The 15,103-nt window shown below is 42.1% G+C and overlaps 1 protein-coding gene across 6 annotated transcripts in view; it reads right to left on the bottom strand.

Moving 5' to 3' along the window:
- LOC108718612 (adhesion G protein-coupled receptor B1-like) overlaps positions 1 to 15,103 on the bottom strand; it is a 323,650-nt gene that overhangs the window by 103,330 nt on the left and 205,217 nt on the right. For all 6 annotated transcript variants that reach the window (XM_041566669.1, XM_041566667.1, XM_041566668.1 and 3 more), the window contains exons 10-14: positions 14,315 to 14,421; positions 10,776 to 10,970; positions 9,228 to 9,296; positions 3,964 to 4,072; positions 1,585 to 1,728 (exon numbers count right to left, since the gene is read on the bottom strand). In XM_041566669.1, the coding sequence (XP_041422603.1) occupies positions 1,585 to 1,728; positions 3,964 to 4,072; positions 9,228 to 9,296; positions 10,776 to 10,970; positions 14,315 to 14,421 (624 nt within the window). The remainder of the gene's footprint in view (positions 1 to 1,584; positions 1,729 to 3,963; positions 4,073 to 9,227; positions 9,297 to 10,775; positions 10,971 to 14,314; positions 14,422 to 15,103) is intronic.

Genomic DNA, 15,103 nt, shown 5'->3' with positions numbered 1-15,103 from the left:
AGCTTTCTTTTCCACTGCTTTCTCTCTCAAAGCTCATTCTGCTCAGAATTTATAGTTGGTTGTTCTGGCAGGTCTATACTTTTATAGAGCCCGAGTTCCAATAAATTAACCTACAGAGGAACACTCTTGTATGGGGCCTGGGTTAATAATCTGAAGCTTGAAGGGAGGAATTAAGAATAGTCCAGTCTCCATCTGTAGGAGAAGGCCAAACATTAGGTGGGTCAGGAGAGAGAATTTTATCATAGAGGAGAGGTGCCTTGGGATCAGTTTTACTGCAAATAGAAATCTTCTATCTCAGAGTAAAAAACAGAGTGCTAATAGAACCCTATGAATAAATAAAGTAACAAAATATTAAAAAATAATGCACTGTAAGGGATTTTTCTTTGAGCAGCATAGTAAGTAAGAAAGCTGAGGGCCTCAAGTGTTTTGGTTAAGGAAAGGAGATTTATCTCTGGTTCTTTTAGTTATTTTTTACTGTATACGGTAATAAGATTTAGAAATACTTGTCTCTTTCTTTATAAAAACAAATATTTTAATATAAATATTAAGCCTGGCTGTGCCCACACTCCTCCAACATTCATGTTCTAAGACACTGATAATAACATCATTTGGAAAGCTTTTTAGTCTATCAGAAAACATAATTACTCCCCCCATTTTCAAGCCCATAGGTCTCAATAACAATCTCAGGCTCCAAGGTCACCAATTTGTCTGCACTTTTACAAACTCAAGTTCCACCCTTATTCAGGAGAGATTTCCCCCTTATTCTACGAGAAAACTGGCTCTTGAACACACCGTTCTCCTTTCATTTTCACCAATTCAACTTTCATTTCACTGTGACTACCATCAGACTGCTCCAATGGGAAACAAGGAAGAATTTCAATAAGTCCAGGCTTTACCTGCCAGCAACATGACTCTCCTTCGTTACCCCATTCTTTACAATAGTATTAAAACTGGACCTTCTCACCAATTATGGAAGGTATAAGAGGAAAGAAGATTCAGAAGAAAAATTAAGACAAGGAAAATGGTGGCCTCCATAGTAGGAAGTAGAGTGAAAATGGAGAGAAGAATGGAAATAAAGATGAGCAAAGAACAGGGAGGATGAAAGGTCATATAGTTTGGGTAGAGAAGAAGAGAAACGGTGGGAGATTATTAAAGAAAAGAAGAGGAAAGAAGTAGAGCGCATGGTATGAGTATGATGAAAGAAGAAGAAATTCACTAAGGTTCACCAGAGTTTCCTTTGCCACCTTAGTGAGTGACATCATATCCTGTATGCTGAAAAGTCATAAAAGTTCTAAAAACTGCCGGCGTCTTTTCATTTTTTAAGCAGGATTGCCTTCAGTTGAGTAAAACAACAGTACAAAGGCACAGTCAAATAAGCCTACTAATCTATACCTCATGCCACATTATTCCAATCATGGCGCTAAGCACATGGTTCCCAAACATTGCGGTTAACCCCCTGGTGAGGTTTGAGGTAAACACTGCCTAAGATATTCTTGGAACTATGGCTTATCTCAAAAGGGAACTTGACCCAAAATATAAAGTAGAGCACAGTTCTAGTAGCAGTAGAACAAGTAGTAGATGTACCTGTATCGCCAGTAGATAGCAAGCTCTTGGAAACAGAGACTTTATCTTCTGAGTTCTTGGCCCAGTCCGCCATCCCTCTCCAGCCTTTCATGGGGAAGTTGATGTCTGTTGCACTGTTTGCCGGCCGCTTGAATATGCTTAGAACTTTGTTTCAGATAAAAACAGAATTAGAAAAAAATGTATTCTGTTACTTTTAATGAACTATAGCGGCGTGAGTGTGAAGGTTTGCAAGAGGAAGAGGAAATTTGGTGATTCTGGCCCAGGGTCTTTTAGCTTTTCCACTTCTCTGCCCTGAGAAGAAGGCTAGAAGGACCTGGTGCAGAATGCTCTGTCATAAGAACAATGAGTGATAACTTTCGTAGTACAGGTAGGGGACCTGTTATCCAGAAAACTCAGGACCTGTGCTTTCCAAATAAGGGATCACCATAGTCTACTAACAAATCCTTAAAGTATTAATTAAACCCAATAGGATTGTTTTGGTTCCAGTAAAGATTAATTATATCATAGTTGGGATCAAGTACAAGCTATTGCTGTATTGTTATAAAGGAAAAAGGATGTCAATGGAGTCTATGGCCTTCCTGTAATTCTGAGCTTTCTGGATAATGGCTTTCCGGATAACAGATCCCATACTTCCATGAGTTTTGATATTTTACTCCACAAACCCTCAAAATAGCATAAGAATTTCATAATATCACACTGAACTTTACAGCTGTAATGGGCTCTAGGCTGGGAGAATGGTTGATGTGGAGCCCCTTAAGGTCCAACATGCAGCCGCCTCCATTTGTCAGTCAACTTTAACACAAAGTACTTCTGACATTCTTAGGCTCTTGGAGAATATGGGAACTGAAGTTTTGACAACAGCTGGAGGATTTAGGGTCCAATGTTGGACTTTGTACCCTGTCTTACAGCCTAAAGAAATTGTAGGCAAGGAGAAGCAAATAGGCATTACCCCTTTCCCACACCCTACCCATCCCCTAATTTACTCATTGTAGTAGTGGCATATTCAGGCTGTAAAGGGGCCCTGTGGCAGACACATGCTTGCTGTGTTCTGCACTTACAGCTCATAGTCAGACCCCAAACATAATGTCGCAGAACCTTCCTAAAATGGGATAAAACTGCAGATAGAGCAAACATTTCTTTGAAATCACACAATTGTTGTATAGGTGCAAATACAATCTATAGTCGGGACATAGAGAGCCCCCATAACCAGATGGCTGGATAACGTTTACAAACAAGGGAAAGTTGTGCTCACCACTAATTTTTAAAACCATTAAGCGGGGGGTGCAATGAGACTACAAATTTCACAGACAAATACAAGAGTCCTTTTATTGGCCATCTTTATAAAATGTATAATGAAGCAATAGAATTCTTAATGAATCAGATGAAAATTGAGTGTAGGACTGGCCAGATATGGGATGACTGTGACGTAGTTGGCCAGCTTAAATATATTGCAATATATGGACAAACAATCCCTGTTTTGTTTAAAGGGTAAGGCATTTTTCAGTAGAAGTAGCACAAAATGTCTCAATGTCTTAAATATATTGATAATGGGTTGAGTGCAGAGGACTCTTGTATCTGTTTATGTGGATAACGTTTTGAGTAGTATTTCTGTAGTACAATGTCTTAAATGTCTCACTGCATTCGATGGCCGTTCTAAGGGCTCGAGTCTGTTGCACATACTTTCACTATAACTCAGGCTGGGTGGGTGGCACAGCCATGAGAGAGACAATTTAGCAAACACTTAACTGCAGCAACAGACATGAATAAAGGAAAGAAAAATACATCTGGCCTTTTAAGATAAGGGTGAGGGCTCTATACCAATTTATTTGTAAAAATGAAAAAGACAGGGCCCTGTCACTTACTGCCCACCCCCATGGATGTCCCCGAAAATGAACTTATTGCAAGTCTAAACACGTTAAACCCTTTTGCTGACACACCGGGGCCAGTCCACACTGGTTACGACTGCAGCACAACAATAATAATATTCAGTCTTGGCTTTGTATCTAAAATTCTCCCATATGAAGTGTTTAGAGGAATTTTAGTCTCCTCTGGTGCATCGAGCAGGAGAACGCGTGGAAGAGGACAAATAATGGCTCGGGCAAGATGAGGGATGTGCCAGAACGCTGCATTTGAGTCTCTGCCAAGCAGTTCAATGAGATAATGCAGTAAACTCAATCACAGCTCAGCTGCAGGAATGGACTTGTGAAGCTCCTTCCCACCGAGAGCCTACAAAGAGCTTATAAGCAGCCAGTGCAACCTAGTGGCTGAACAGGAGACATGATGAAAGGGAGAGAAATATTTGTGTTTGTGCAGACGGCAGCCAGACTGGGTACTGAATCCGGCCGTGCATCAGCTGATGGCAGCCACAAAATAACCTACCCAGGTTGTCCGTCACTTGATAGGAGTCCTTGAAGTCTTTCATGCGGAATCCAATGACTTCGATGAAATCTTCAATCAGTTTGAACAGATCTTTAACGCTCAGCCCCACCTGCGGGACACAAAGCACAAAGGGTTGAGATTCAGACCTCAAAGCTGGCACTGTTCCTCGGAATCTGCCTGCTGCTTTGCTTCCCTAATTGAGATTATTTTTGGGTTATTTTATGAGATTTCCCGTATTTAAATCTGTCCAGTTAAAAATAAAATAAAAATGACCACCCCCAAAATTTTGTAAAGCTAAGAGCTGAAGGAATGGATCCCCCTGGTCTAACCCAACCCAAAACCACATTCCAAGACTTCCAGTTGTCCAACCCTGATTTGTCACCCCATTTTTTTTAGTTCTACATTATAAATCAATTCTAATTCTTGGCTATATACAGTAATCCTCTGTATAATCACTGCAGATTCAATTAAAATTCACGTTGGTAGGAAAATGCTCCAAATTGGATTGAATCAACCTTTTTGAGGATAAATAATTCTCTCTGTATAATGAATCTGCACCCTCTTTATTCAAACGTGTCTTTTATTATCATGGTACAGTTTGTTTCAACGTTTAATACTCACATACTGTACTAAGATGTAACCTACAATGAAAGACATGTTTGAATGAAGGGGGTGTTGACCCACTGAATATAATATATGAAATAGTGATCGTGCACCCCAGATTTTTAGGGAGTGATTTATCAAAGGTTGAGTGTTCAAGTTTTTCATACCTCAAATGAACTCAAAACTCAAATTTTATTTAAGAAAAAAAATCGAATGGCAAAAACCCGATTCTGAGAGTTCGAGTCCTGAAATCCAAAAAACTGGAATTGATCAAGTTTTCAGCAAAAAAAAAAAAAAAATTGAATCATTCCAGTTTTCAGGCAAAACCCTTCGCAAAAAAACATCAAAAAGGCTGTTAACATCCTCAACTGGTTCAAGGGACTATTTCCGGGATCAGGGTATAATAAATCTCATTGGTGGAAGTGTACGTGTTTCTCATTTATTAGAACATCAAGAACTGCAGCCCCTCTGTAGCGCCCTCTGCTGGTATAAAGTCATCATATTAATTGTTCATGTTTGCACTCGTGCTAACATTGGGGCCGAATTGCACCAATCATGTATCTGCATTTTTTGCTTGATTTGGACACCTACACCCAGTTAACTACCACTAGAGTGTTCTAGTCCAACCTGTTCCTTGGGTTAAGAACTTAATGTCACTCCCCCTGTAAGCTGCCATTAGAGTGTTTGAGCCACACTCACTGCTTCAGTGAAAGACTCCCTGTCCTTCCCATAGTAGCTTACATTAGAGAGTTCAAGTCCAGCCTACTGCATGAGTGACAGGTTCCCTGCGCCACCCATAGAAGCTTTTATTAAAGGGTTATAGCCCAGACTACTTCTGAAGTTAAAGTCTTCCAAGCCTCTCCCATGAAAAATTCTTTTAGAGGGTTCTAATCCAGCCCACTGCTTGATGATGACTCCCTGCTTCACCCATGAGAAGTTCTGTTCCCCCAGCTTTTTTACCCGTGAGCCACATTTAAACATAAAAAAGTTGGGGAGCAACACAAGCATGAAAAATGTCCTGGAGGGGGGCACTAAATAAGTGCTGTAATTAGTTATTTGGTAACCCCTATGGGGTCTGGGATATTACAGGTGGGCCTGTTTGGCAGTAGACATAGTCGTTATGCCTCCAAAACTTGCCTCCAAGTTAGAAATCCAAAAATGAGCCACTGGGAGCCCCTCCCATAAAAGTTTCTGTTCTACCCCCTGGTTGAGGGACAGACTCCCTGCTCCACCCCCTCCCTGTAACCAGCTATCAGAGTGTTGTAGTCCAACCCACTGCTGCTTTGAAGGCATATCTTTTATGCTTGATGATGGTAGTTGGAAGCTGCCTTCCAATTTCAAGGAAATTTCTGTATTTTGATGATGGACTGGTAAGTTTATGAAGCGTAACATACAGTAATTTCTGGGCACCTTATGTATTTACTCTGACTGGTGGTCTAGAAAAGAGAAATTGGCCAATAAACCAGATTAGACCATGTAGGAGAAGTTGTATCAGACAGTATTCATCAATTTAATTGAGTTAAATATATGAGAAGACTCTATGGCTGTACACTTTCTGCCTCTCAAGCACCCGAATAAGTACATATTTTATATTGGGGAAGTTGTACAATTTCAGGGTCAAGTACTTAAGTATAAAGTAATAAAAGTTAATACAGAGATGGAAATAAAAACAAGGAAGAGTCTGAAAGCTTCTGATTGGGGGCTGAAGGAAGGTGGAAATTAATGTATGGAGCAAACTTGGTTAGAATAAATAATTAAAGTGCAAATAAAGCATTATTAAGGAGCCCTCTGAAGATCTATCTCTCCAACATTGTTTCCTAAACTCCAAAATGGTTATGAAGTAAGATTGAAGGAGACCAACCAATGATAGCCTTATCCCAATAATATAAATATAATGGAAAATACAAGTCTACAGGCGTAAATACTCATAGTATGAGGCTGATTAGGGATGTAGCGAACTGCCGTTTATGTGTTCGCGAACGGCGTTCGCGAACACCGGCAAAAAATGCGAACAGTTCGCGAACTGTTCGCGAACTTCGAACATCCGAAAATCGTTCGATTCGAACGATTGAAGGATTTTAATCGGTCGATCGAACGATTTTCGTTCGAATCGAACGATCGAAGCCATTCAATTGAATGATTTCATTCAATCCAATGGCTTCGATCGTTCGATTCGAACGAAAATCCTTCGATTTTAGCGATCGAATGGTCGAATGGTCGAACGATTTTGACGCGAATGCCTATTGGAGAACGTCGCGCGACGTTCGCGAACATTCGGCGGACGCGAACAGTCGAAGTTCGCGAGAACTAGTTCGCCGGCGAACAGTTCGCTACATCCCTAAGGCTGATACAGGGACAGGTCTGATTGGAATCAAGAAGGATTGTTCCTTCTTTTGAGGCTTTTTTTGTTCCCCAAAGAGAAGTAATTTTTGTGACCCATCAACTAGAAGTTATGCCCATCTTGCACCAAGGGCTTCACTTTACAACAAGGCTTGTGCTCAAGCTAGTTTATAGTTTCAGCCTTAATTCCTTTTAATTACAATAAATGTACCTTTATTCAAGTCAAATTCAGATATTGTCTGGGCTTGCAAGATTAAGTCTTCACCTCTTGCAGCATTGTCATGGAAATAAGCAATGTATATTTATGGACTCATTATGTCAGTTTATCTCCTGTTGCTTGTCTGGCCTCAGGCACCAGTTAATCAATAAACTTGCCCGGAGCATGTGCTGAAGGCTGGATACTGTGATGAGTTGCATCGAGGTTGGTGCACACGTTGCAAGACACCAGAGAATTCCAGTCCCAGTATCAATGAATCAACATTTACCATTAACAATGCTTTTCTCTAATGTTTTTCTTAATTGGTCATTATACAGTTTGTAATTAACTTTTTGACCTATTCTCCCCCTAACTGACCCTCAGGTTGAGCCCCCTCAGCTTATAAAATGGTTACAGACACAGTGTCTGGGCCGGTGGGACATCAGAAAAAAAACAAACAAACCCTTGTGGCCTTCAGGCTGGGCCCCCTTAGCTCATAACAAGGTTACAGATATATAGAAACATTGGGGTAACAGTCACCCTGCTATAGTTCCAGGGGTACCCAGGACACAAATGAGCACTCACCCCAAATCTCTCCCTAACCGACCTTCAGGCCGGGTCCCCTTAGCTCATAACAAGGTTACAGATATATAGAAACATTGGGGTGTCACCCTGCTATAGTTCCAGGGGTACCCAGGGTACAAATAAACACTCACCCCAAATCTCCCCCTAACTGACCTTCAGACTGGGCCCCCTTAGCTCATAACAAGGTTACAGATATATAGAAACATTGGGGTAACAGTCACCCTGCTATAGTTCCAGGGGTTCCCAGGGCTCAAATAAACACTCACCCCAAATCTCCCCCTAAATGAACTTCAGACTGGGCCCCCCTTAGCTCATAACAAGGTTACAGATATATAGAAATATTGGGGTAACAGTCACCCTGCTATAGTTCCAGGGGTACCCAGGACACAAATAAGCACTCACCCCAAATCTCCCCCTAACTGACCTTCAGACAAATAAGCACTCCTAACAAGGTTACAGATATATAGAAACATTGGGGTAACAGTCACCCTGCTATAGTTCATGGGGTACCCAGGACACAAATGAGCACTCACCCCAAATCTCTCCCTAACCGACCTTCAGGCTGGGTCCCCTTAGCTCATAACAAGATTACAGATATATAGAAACATTGGGGTAACAGTCACCCTGCTATAGTTCCAGGGGTTCCCAGGGCTCAAATAAACACTCACCCCAAATCTCCCCCTAACTGAACTTCAGACTGGGCCCCCCTTAGCTCATAACAAGGTTACAGATATATAGAAACATTGGGGTAACAGTCACCCTGCTATAGTTCCAGGGGTACCCAGGACACTAATAAGCACTCACCCCAAATCTCCCCCCTAACCGACCTTCAGGCTGGGTCCCCTTAGCTCATAACAAGGTTACAGATATATAGAAACATTGGGGTAACAGTCACCCTGCTATAGTTCCAGGGGTACCCAGGACACAAATAAGCACTCACCCCAAATCTCCCCCTAACTGACCTTCAGACAAATAAGCACGCCTAACAAGGTTACAGATATATAGAAACATTGGGGTAACAGTCACCCTGCTATAGTTCCAGGGGTACCCAGGACACTAATAAGCACTCACCCCAAATCTCCCCCCTAACCGACCTTCAGGCTGGGTCCCCTTAGCTCATAACAAGGTTACAGATATATAGAAACATTGGGGTAACAGTCACCCTGCTATAGTTCCAGGGGTACCCAGGGTACAAATAAACACTACCCCAAATCTCCCCCTAACTGGCCTTCAGGCTGGGCCCCCTTAGCTCATAACAAGGTTACAGATATATAGAAACATTGGGGTAACAGTCACCCTGCTATAGTTCCAGGGGTACCCAGGGCACAAATAAACACTCACCCCAAATCTCCCCCTAACTGACCTTCAGACTGGGCCCCTTAGCTTATAACAAGGGTACAGATATATAAAAACAACGGGGTTACAGTCACCCTGCTATAGTTCCAGGGGTACCAGAATAGCAAATGTCACAGTTCCCCCAAAGTTATTTCAACCACAGATCAAGTAGATCTTCTAAAAGTAGTAGCATATTGATACATACCGTTTGGGCTTCTTCCCACTTGTCTCTGTTTTCTTCTGACAGCAAGTTGCTGATGATCTGTACAAAATTCTTCAGGGAGAGAATAAACACAGTCGGGATTTGTAAGGCAATTAACATATGGACAGATTGGTACCTACATGAGTGCGGAGGTTTAGAAGAACATTTTGCTCTTTATCTGACTGCTCCCGTCTTCTCATGTTGTTCAACACCTTCCTGCCCAGCTCTCACACTATAGCAGATTTAACATTTAATATAAAGATAAATAAATGCTGGCTCGGGAATCTTGGCATGCAAGATCTCTCAAGATATTTTATGTTGATGCTCTTGGTTTTTAGCTTAATTACCTCTTTCATAATCATTTGCTTTATTTGTGCCTACACCACATATGTCTGCATCTCGGTGTCTTTTCAGACCTACTCGTGGTCTGCCAAACTTGCACAGGTATGTAGAAATGTACAGTATCTAAAAGTGATACCCCAGAAAGATACTACTGCAGTTGTGTGTTGAATTTCTGGTAAAATCCATACAAAATGAAGTCTTCTTCTCCAACCATGATAAGTTGGAAATGTTCTCACTTGAAAGAACTTTTTGAACATTATGTTCTATCTGTAAAGCATGATTATAAGGGAATTGCATCCCCTTTGGGAAGACATCACTACATGATTGTTGCCCTATGTTCACATAAATATCTCAGCTAGCTTGAAACAATCTTCAGAGACTGGCTCTACCAGTGTGGCAAGAGTTATCTGATGGTTGATTAGTTATAAATGTTTTCTAAATTTCCTGAGTGCATATTTATTGTATGGGTTGTGATAGGGCAGAGATAGAATTATATGAACAACAATTAAACCCTCATGTAAGACCATAATAAATGGATTCAGCAAGTCAACTCTTTGTAGGTTGTTGCATGGCAGAATGTAGAGAAGCGATATCCAAAGCTACAAGGCTGCTGTTTAAGTTCAGGACACTGGAAGATGAGTTTTAACATTTCTTATACAGGGCATGCATGTTTTGGTGTTAATATGGAGGTTGTAAAGTGTATCAAATCCCAACTACCCCCACATGGAAATTCAGCCATGGTCCTTGATTTGACACCTCCGTACATGCTTATTAAGGCTAAATTGGCACAATCTTTCGATGAGTTGCCTACAACATGTTAATCCAACTTGGTCCAAAGTGATTAGAATTTAGGATGATGGTCATGTCTATAAAAGGCTATGAATTTGTAGGAATAGCAAAAAAAAAGCTGAGGGGCTGCCACCAGACCACATCTGTTGCCCTGATATTCATAAGAAGGATACAAAGAAATGGCCTATGTAAGTGTGTAGTTAGCCTGGTTGGGTGCACATAATATGTCTCCCCTGTAACACTCTATTCAGTCCTTTAACTCTAAAGTAGGGATCAGAACTGGGAATCCTCACCTAAACTGAATCTGACATCCCCTTTTGTTATGTATCAAGTTTGTGTTGATGAACTAAGCCTTGTCCATGGAACACACAGTAAGTCAACTGTATAGATTTCTAACAAAAAAACATTCATCCACTTTACCTGTATGTCACCATTATTCGGGCTATGATAAGCACGGCGGAATATTTCCGTTATGTTCCTCAAAGAGTCAATGGTGGACAAGACATCTCCACTATAGCTGGATCCTTCCTGCGTTACATCCACCAGGTGCTGTATTACCCCGGACACTCCTTCTCCAACGAGGCCCCGCTGTGCTTTAGCAAGGTGCTCCCTTATCTGCAAGGAACGTTACAGGAAAAGTATGTGCTGAATACCCTGTGCCCTCTGAGTAGAAATAATAGCAAATGAAAAAAGTGATTATGGTTATACAGGATTATTGGAGTCATTTACCTTAAATAGTGCAAACAAAAGATGGGTCATCTTCAACCATTCTCTCTCCTTCTCTACTCATATTGATAATACTGCCAAAACCTGCAGTTTCTTCCCCCGCAATATAGCCAATATAGCCCCTTTCTTTCACAAACAACAGCCAAAACACTAATCCATGCCTTTCTGCTATCTTGTTTAGACTATTGCAGTCTCCTACTACCCAGTCTTCCTGACTCCCATCTCTCTCCCCTCCAATCAATATTAAACTCTGCTACCAGGATCCTCTTTCTCTCTCCTAAGAGGGAACCTGCTCAACCCCAACTAAAAACCATGGCTGCCTGCAATTGATATCATATAAAATCCTTCTGCTAACATTCACAGCCCTTCACTCCCCTGCTCCTTACTACATTTCTTCTCTTGTCTCACTGTAGTTGTCTTCACACCAATCACATCCACCTCTCCTCTCAAACCCTTCTATCTTGCTGCTCTTTAGCTCTGTGATTCCATCCCTGAATTTCTCCGGAACAAACCGTCACTCAATCTCTTCAAGAAAGAAAGCTAAGGGGCAGATTTACTAAAGGGTGAAGTGGTTGAAATCTCTTCCACAGGGATGAGACACAACTTTGCATTTTAGTGAATTAGCGTAGTGGTAACTAATTTAGTACTAGCGAAGTGGTACAAAGTGTGGTGGAGCATTCGCTGGTGAAAATTCGCCCTTTTTGTGAATTTGCACCTAAGAGTCTACCTTTTGGAGCACTAGAACATTAGTCTAGTCCTGGCATCAATTGGACATGCCTTTACCTTGTGCCCTTTTTCCCCTCCAATTTGTGCCTGTATGTTTTCCACCCACTTAGACTGTAAGCTCTATGGGGCAGAGGCCTCCTTCCTACTGTGTCTCTTACCACATGGCACTTAAGCTCTGTGTCGTTATAGAAACGCTGTGTACTGTGTATATTTATTGTATTTATTATGTGACTTGTCCTCTCTGTGTGTACTTTTACATATTGTACTTATATTTATATTGTAGTTTTATGCATTATATTGTGAGGTGGCTCTTTAACAACACTTTACAAATAAAGATATACATACATACAATTGGCCATTTGTTTGCACTTGTACTTCTTGTATTTCTTACCTCTTGCTCTATGGGAAGCAGTAAGGACACGGCTGGTCTGCTCCCCCTGACACTGTTTTTGAGTCCAACATTCAATGCACAGTGCAGCATTCCTTGGGGTGCAAGTGTAAGTTTGTGTTCCCAGGAATAGGTAAATGACCTCTAAAAGCATCAGAATTGCTAACGTACTGTTTTACTGTCACATGAAGGGTGTTATGTGTTTGTGTGAGAGCAGATGAAAGGGAGATGCAACCTTTGAGTGGTCTCCTCTTTAACATGTAGAAGAAGAAACGTACCTACAGTATGTAGCGCACTCACTGAAGGACTTATCCAAGAGTTTAAATAAACATCCTCTCTTTACTATCACTTGAATTGCCCTAAATTCTGCCCCAACACCAATCTGTCCTCTCTCAGTGTGGCAACTGCTGCTTTAATTACTATTTTCCAAGACAACTATGACCCAACAGGCAATTTCAAGCACAGAACACTAAAAATGGTGCAACATGTTGTGTGCAAGAAGCTCCTTAGAGTGTATACATAGTGTCCAAATGTCCATTCAGCTTGATCTATGAGTAGGGTTGCCATCTGTCTGGTTTTAAAAAGACTGTCCGGGTCAAAACTGCCTGCTCCGTTTTTCAATTTAGGAAAATTGGGCGATCAACCAATATCTGATGTCATAGACCCTCCCCTCTGATGTAACTGACCCACCCATGACATCACTGCCCTGCCCAGGGATATCACCTCCCACCTGCCCTGTCTGGAGTTAGTAGCAGGGAAAGGTGGCAACCCTATCTGCAAGTCAGTGGTGTAAATAGATTGTGCTGGGCCCCACTGCAAAAAAATCTTCAGAGGGGCCTGACACACTCCTTTCCCCATCCTCCTGCCCACTTCCTGTCCTGCCTCCATCCACCCATGTCCCGCCCCACCGAGACTCCACCCACTCCATTCCAACTTGTGTCCCCCTTCCTCGCCATAGGTAAGAGACCAGCTGGGGAGGAGGGGGCTTTTTATTAACTATTGAGGAAGCAGACTCCACAGTCTGGGCCCCCCTGTTCCCTGGGTCCCCCTCCGGGGTCTGCTTCCAGCTGTGGAGGAGGGGGCTTTTTATTAACTATTGAGGAAGCAGACTCCACAGTCTGGGCCCCCCTGTTCCCTGGACCCCCTTGCGGGGTCTGCTTCCTCTGTAGTTCCACCACTACTGCAAGTGCAAAGTACACGGGGTAACACTTGCCTGGTAATTCCAGGTTTCCCTTAGCGGGATGTCTCTATATAGGCAAATGACTTGGAACCAGTGAATCAAATGCTAATGGTGCAGAACTGGCCCAAGCATTATTGCTGCCCAAGGCAATACTATGTGGCCCATCCTACCCCTAGTTCTGGCCCTGTAATGCACTTCTGGCATGTGCAAGAAGTAATGCACCGCAAATAGTGGTATTTTGCACGGAGTGCTTCTTTGGTAAATGAGCCCTTTCATCACTACAAGACCACAAAGGGTGTCCGCCTTTCAGTGTGCAGCTGCGGGGACACTCGAGCTGACAACAAAAACCACACAATCTCTGTGTTTATTCCTCTTCACCGGTTCAGACGCGGCACTCAGATTAAAAACTGCACAAGTGCTCCCCAATGCTTCCCGTTAACACCATATTTAAGAGCTTAAATTCCATTTTGGACAAGTGCTACAAGGAGGTACATTGCGAGCTGACAAGGTACGGAGGTGAGCGGGATTCAAGGGGGAACGTGAGAGTGGCTTGGTGTGTATATATAATGACACAAATCACAATCTACATGTTCCAGGCCGTTCCCCTGAAGACTTTGTACTGAGGACAAAAAATGTTTAAAGATACCAGCGACCAGGGACGTAACTACAGAGGCAGCAGACCCAGCGGCTGCAGAGAGCCCAGGAGGTATAGGGGCCCATGATGCTGTAAATAATAAACACTTTTATAATATATTGGTAAAAAAAGGACAGCCTCTAGTTATGTTGGGGGCCCTAAAATGAATTTGTTGTGGGGCCCAGAAACATCTAGTTATGCCACTGACAGCGACTTCCATTATTAAAGAGCCCAATGTTTTAGGAGAGAAAGAACGAATGGAATGAAACAACGAGACGAGTAAAATGCCAAACGTTTTCTCTTACCATCTGCTGAATATTGCGGTAGTCAAGGGAAACACATCTGATGTATGTCGGGGGCTCCCAGTAAGCGTCACCTTCGTCATCTAAAACGCACGTTCGGAGAATGAGCCCTGCAAGGAACAAATAGGGCATCAGAATTATCAACAGTGAGTGTTTAATCTGTTTCTTTCAGCTCTGCATCGGCTTCCCCTCTTTCTATGATACTCCCCATTCAACCTGCAAATACACAAGTGCGGCCCTTTGTGCGCTCACAATCGACTCCGCATCAGGTGTCAGAGCCGACTTTCTTCTGCTGAAAGGGATAAGTAAACAGATCGCTCTTTGTTCAGCCGCAATAGTCAGCTCGGCATCAGAAGAGATCAAACTATTGCCCGTGGATTTAAAGAAAAATCTGATTTTTGCCATTGACGGTTTGAAAATTGGTTATTTTCTCAAAATGTTCCATTCTATCTGTCCCTATGTGTCTATATATATATATATATGCGCGCACTCTTACAGGATCGAAATTATGAAGATGGGTGCGTTGGTCAAATATCATACAGCTTTGTAAATGGACCCGCACTCCTTTTATCGTGAATACAAATGTGTTTTATTTATAATGCATATCCATTATATGGATATGCATTAAAAAATAAAACACATTTGTATTCACGATAAACGGAGTGCGGGTCCATTTGCAAAGCTATATTTAAAGAATTGCCCAACAAAAAGTAAGTTTTATTACAGAGTAATAAAGTGCTGTCCTTGGTCCTGTGTATTCGAGTGCTACCAACCCCTGTTTCTGTAGGAGAA

Source organism: Xenopus laevis, chromosome 6L (assembly GCF_017654675.1).
Source record: "Xenopus laevis strain J_2021 chromosome 6L, Xenopus_laevis_v10.1, whole genome shotgun sequence".
In the NCBI taxonomy this organism is placed as follows: domain Eukaryota; kingdom Metazoa; phylum Chordata; class Amphibia; order Anura; family Pipidae; genus Xenopus; species Xenopus laevis.
This window is presented reverse-complemented; position numbering and strand designations above follow the sequence as displayed.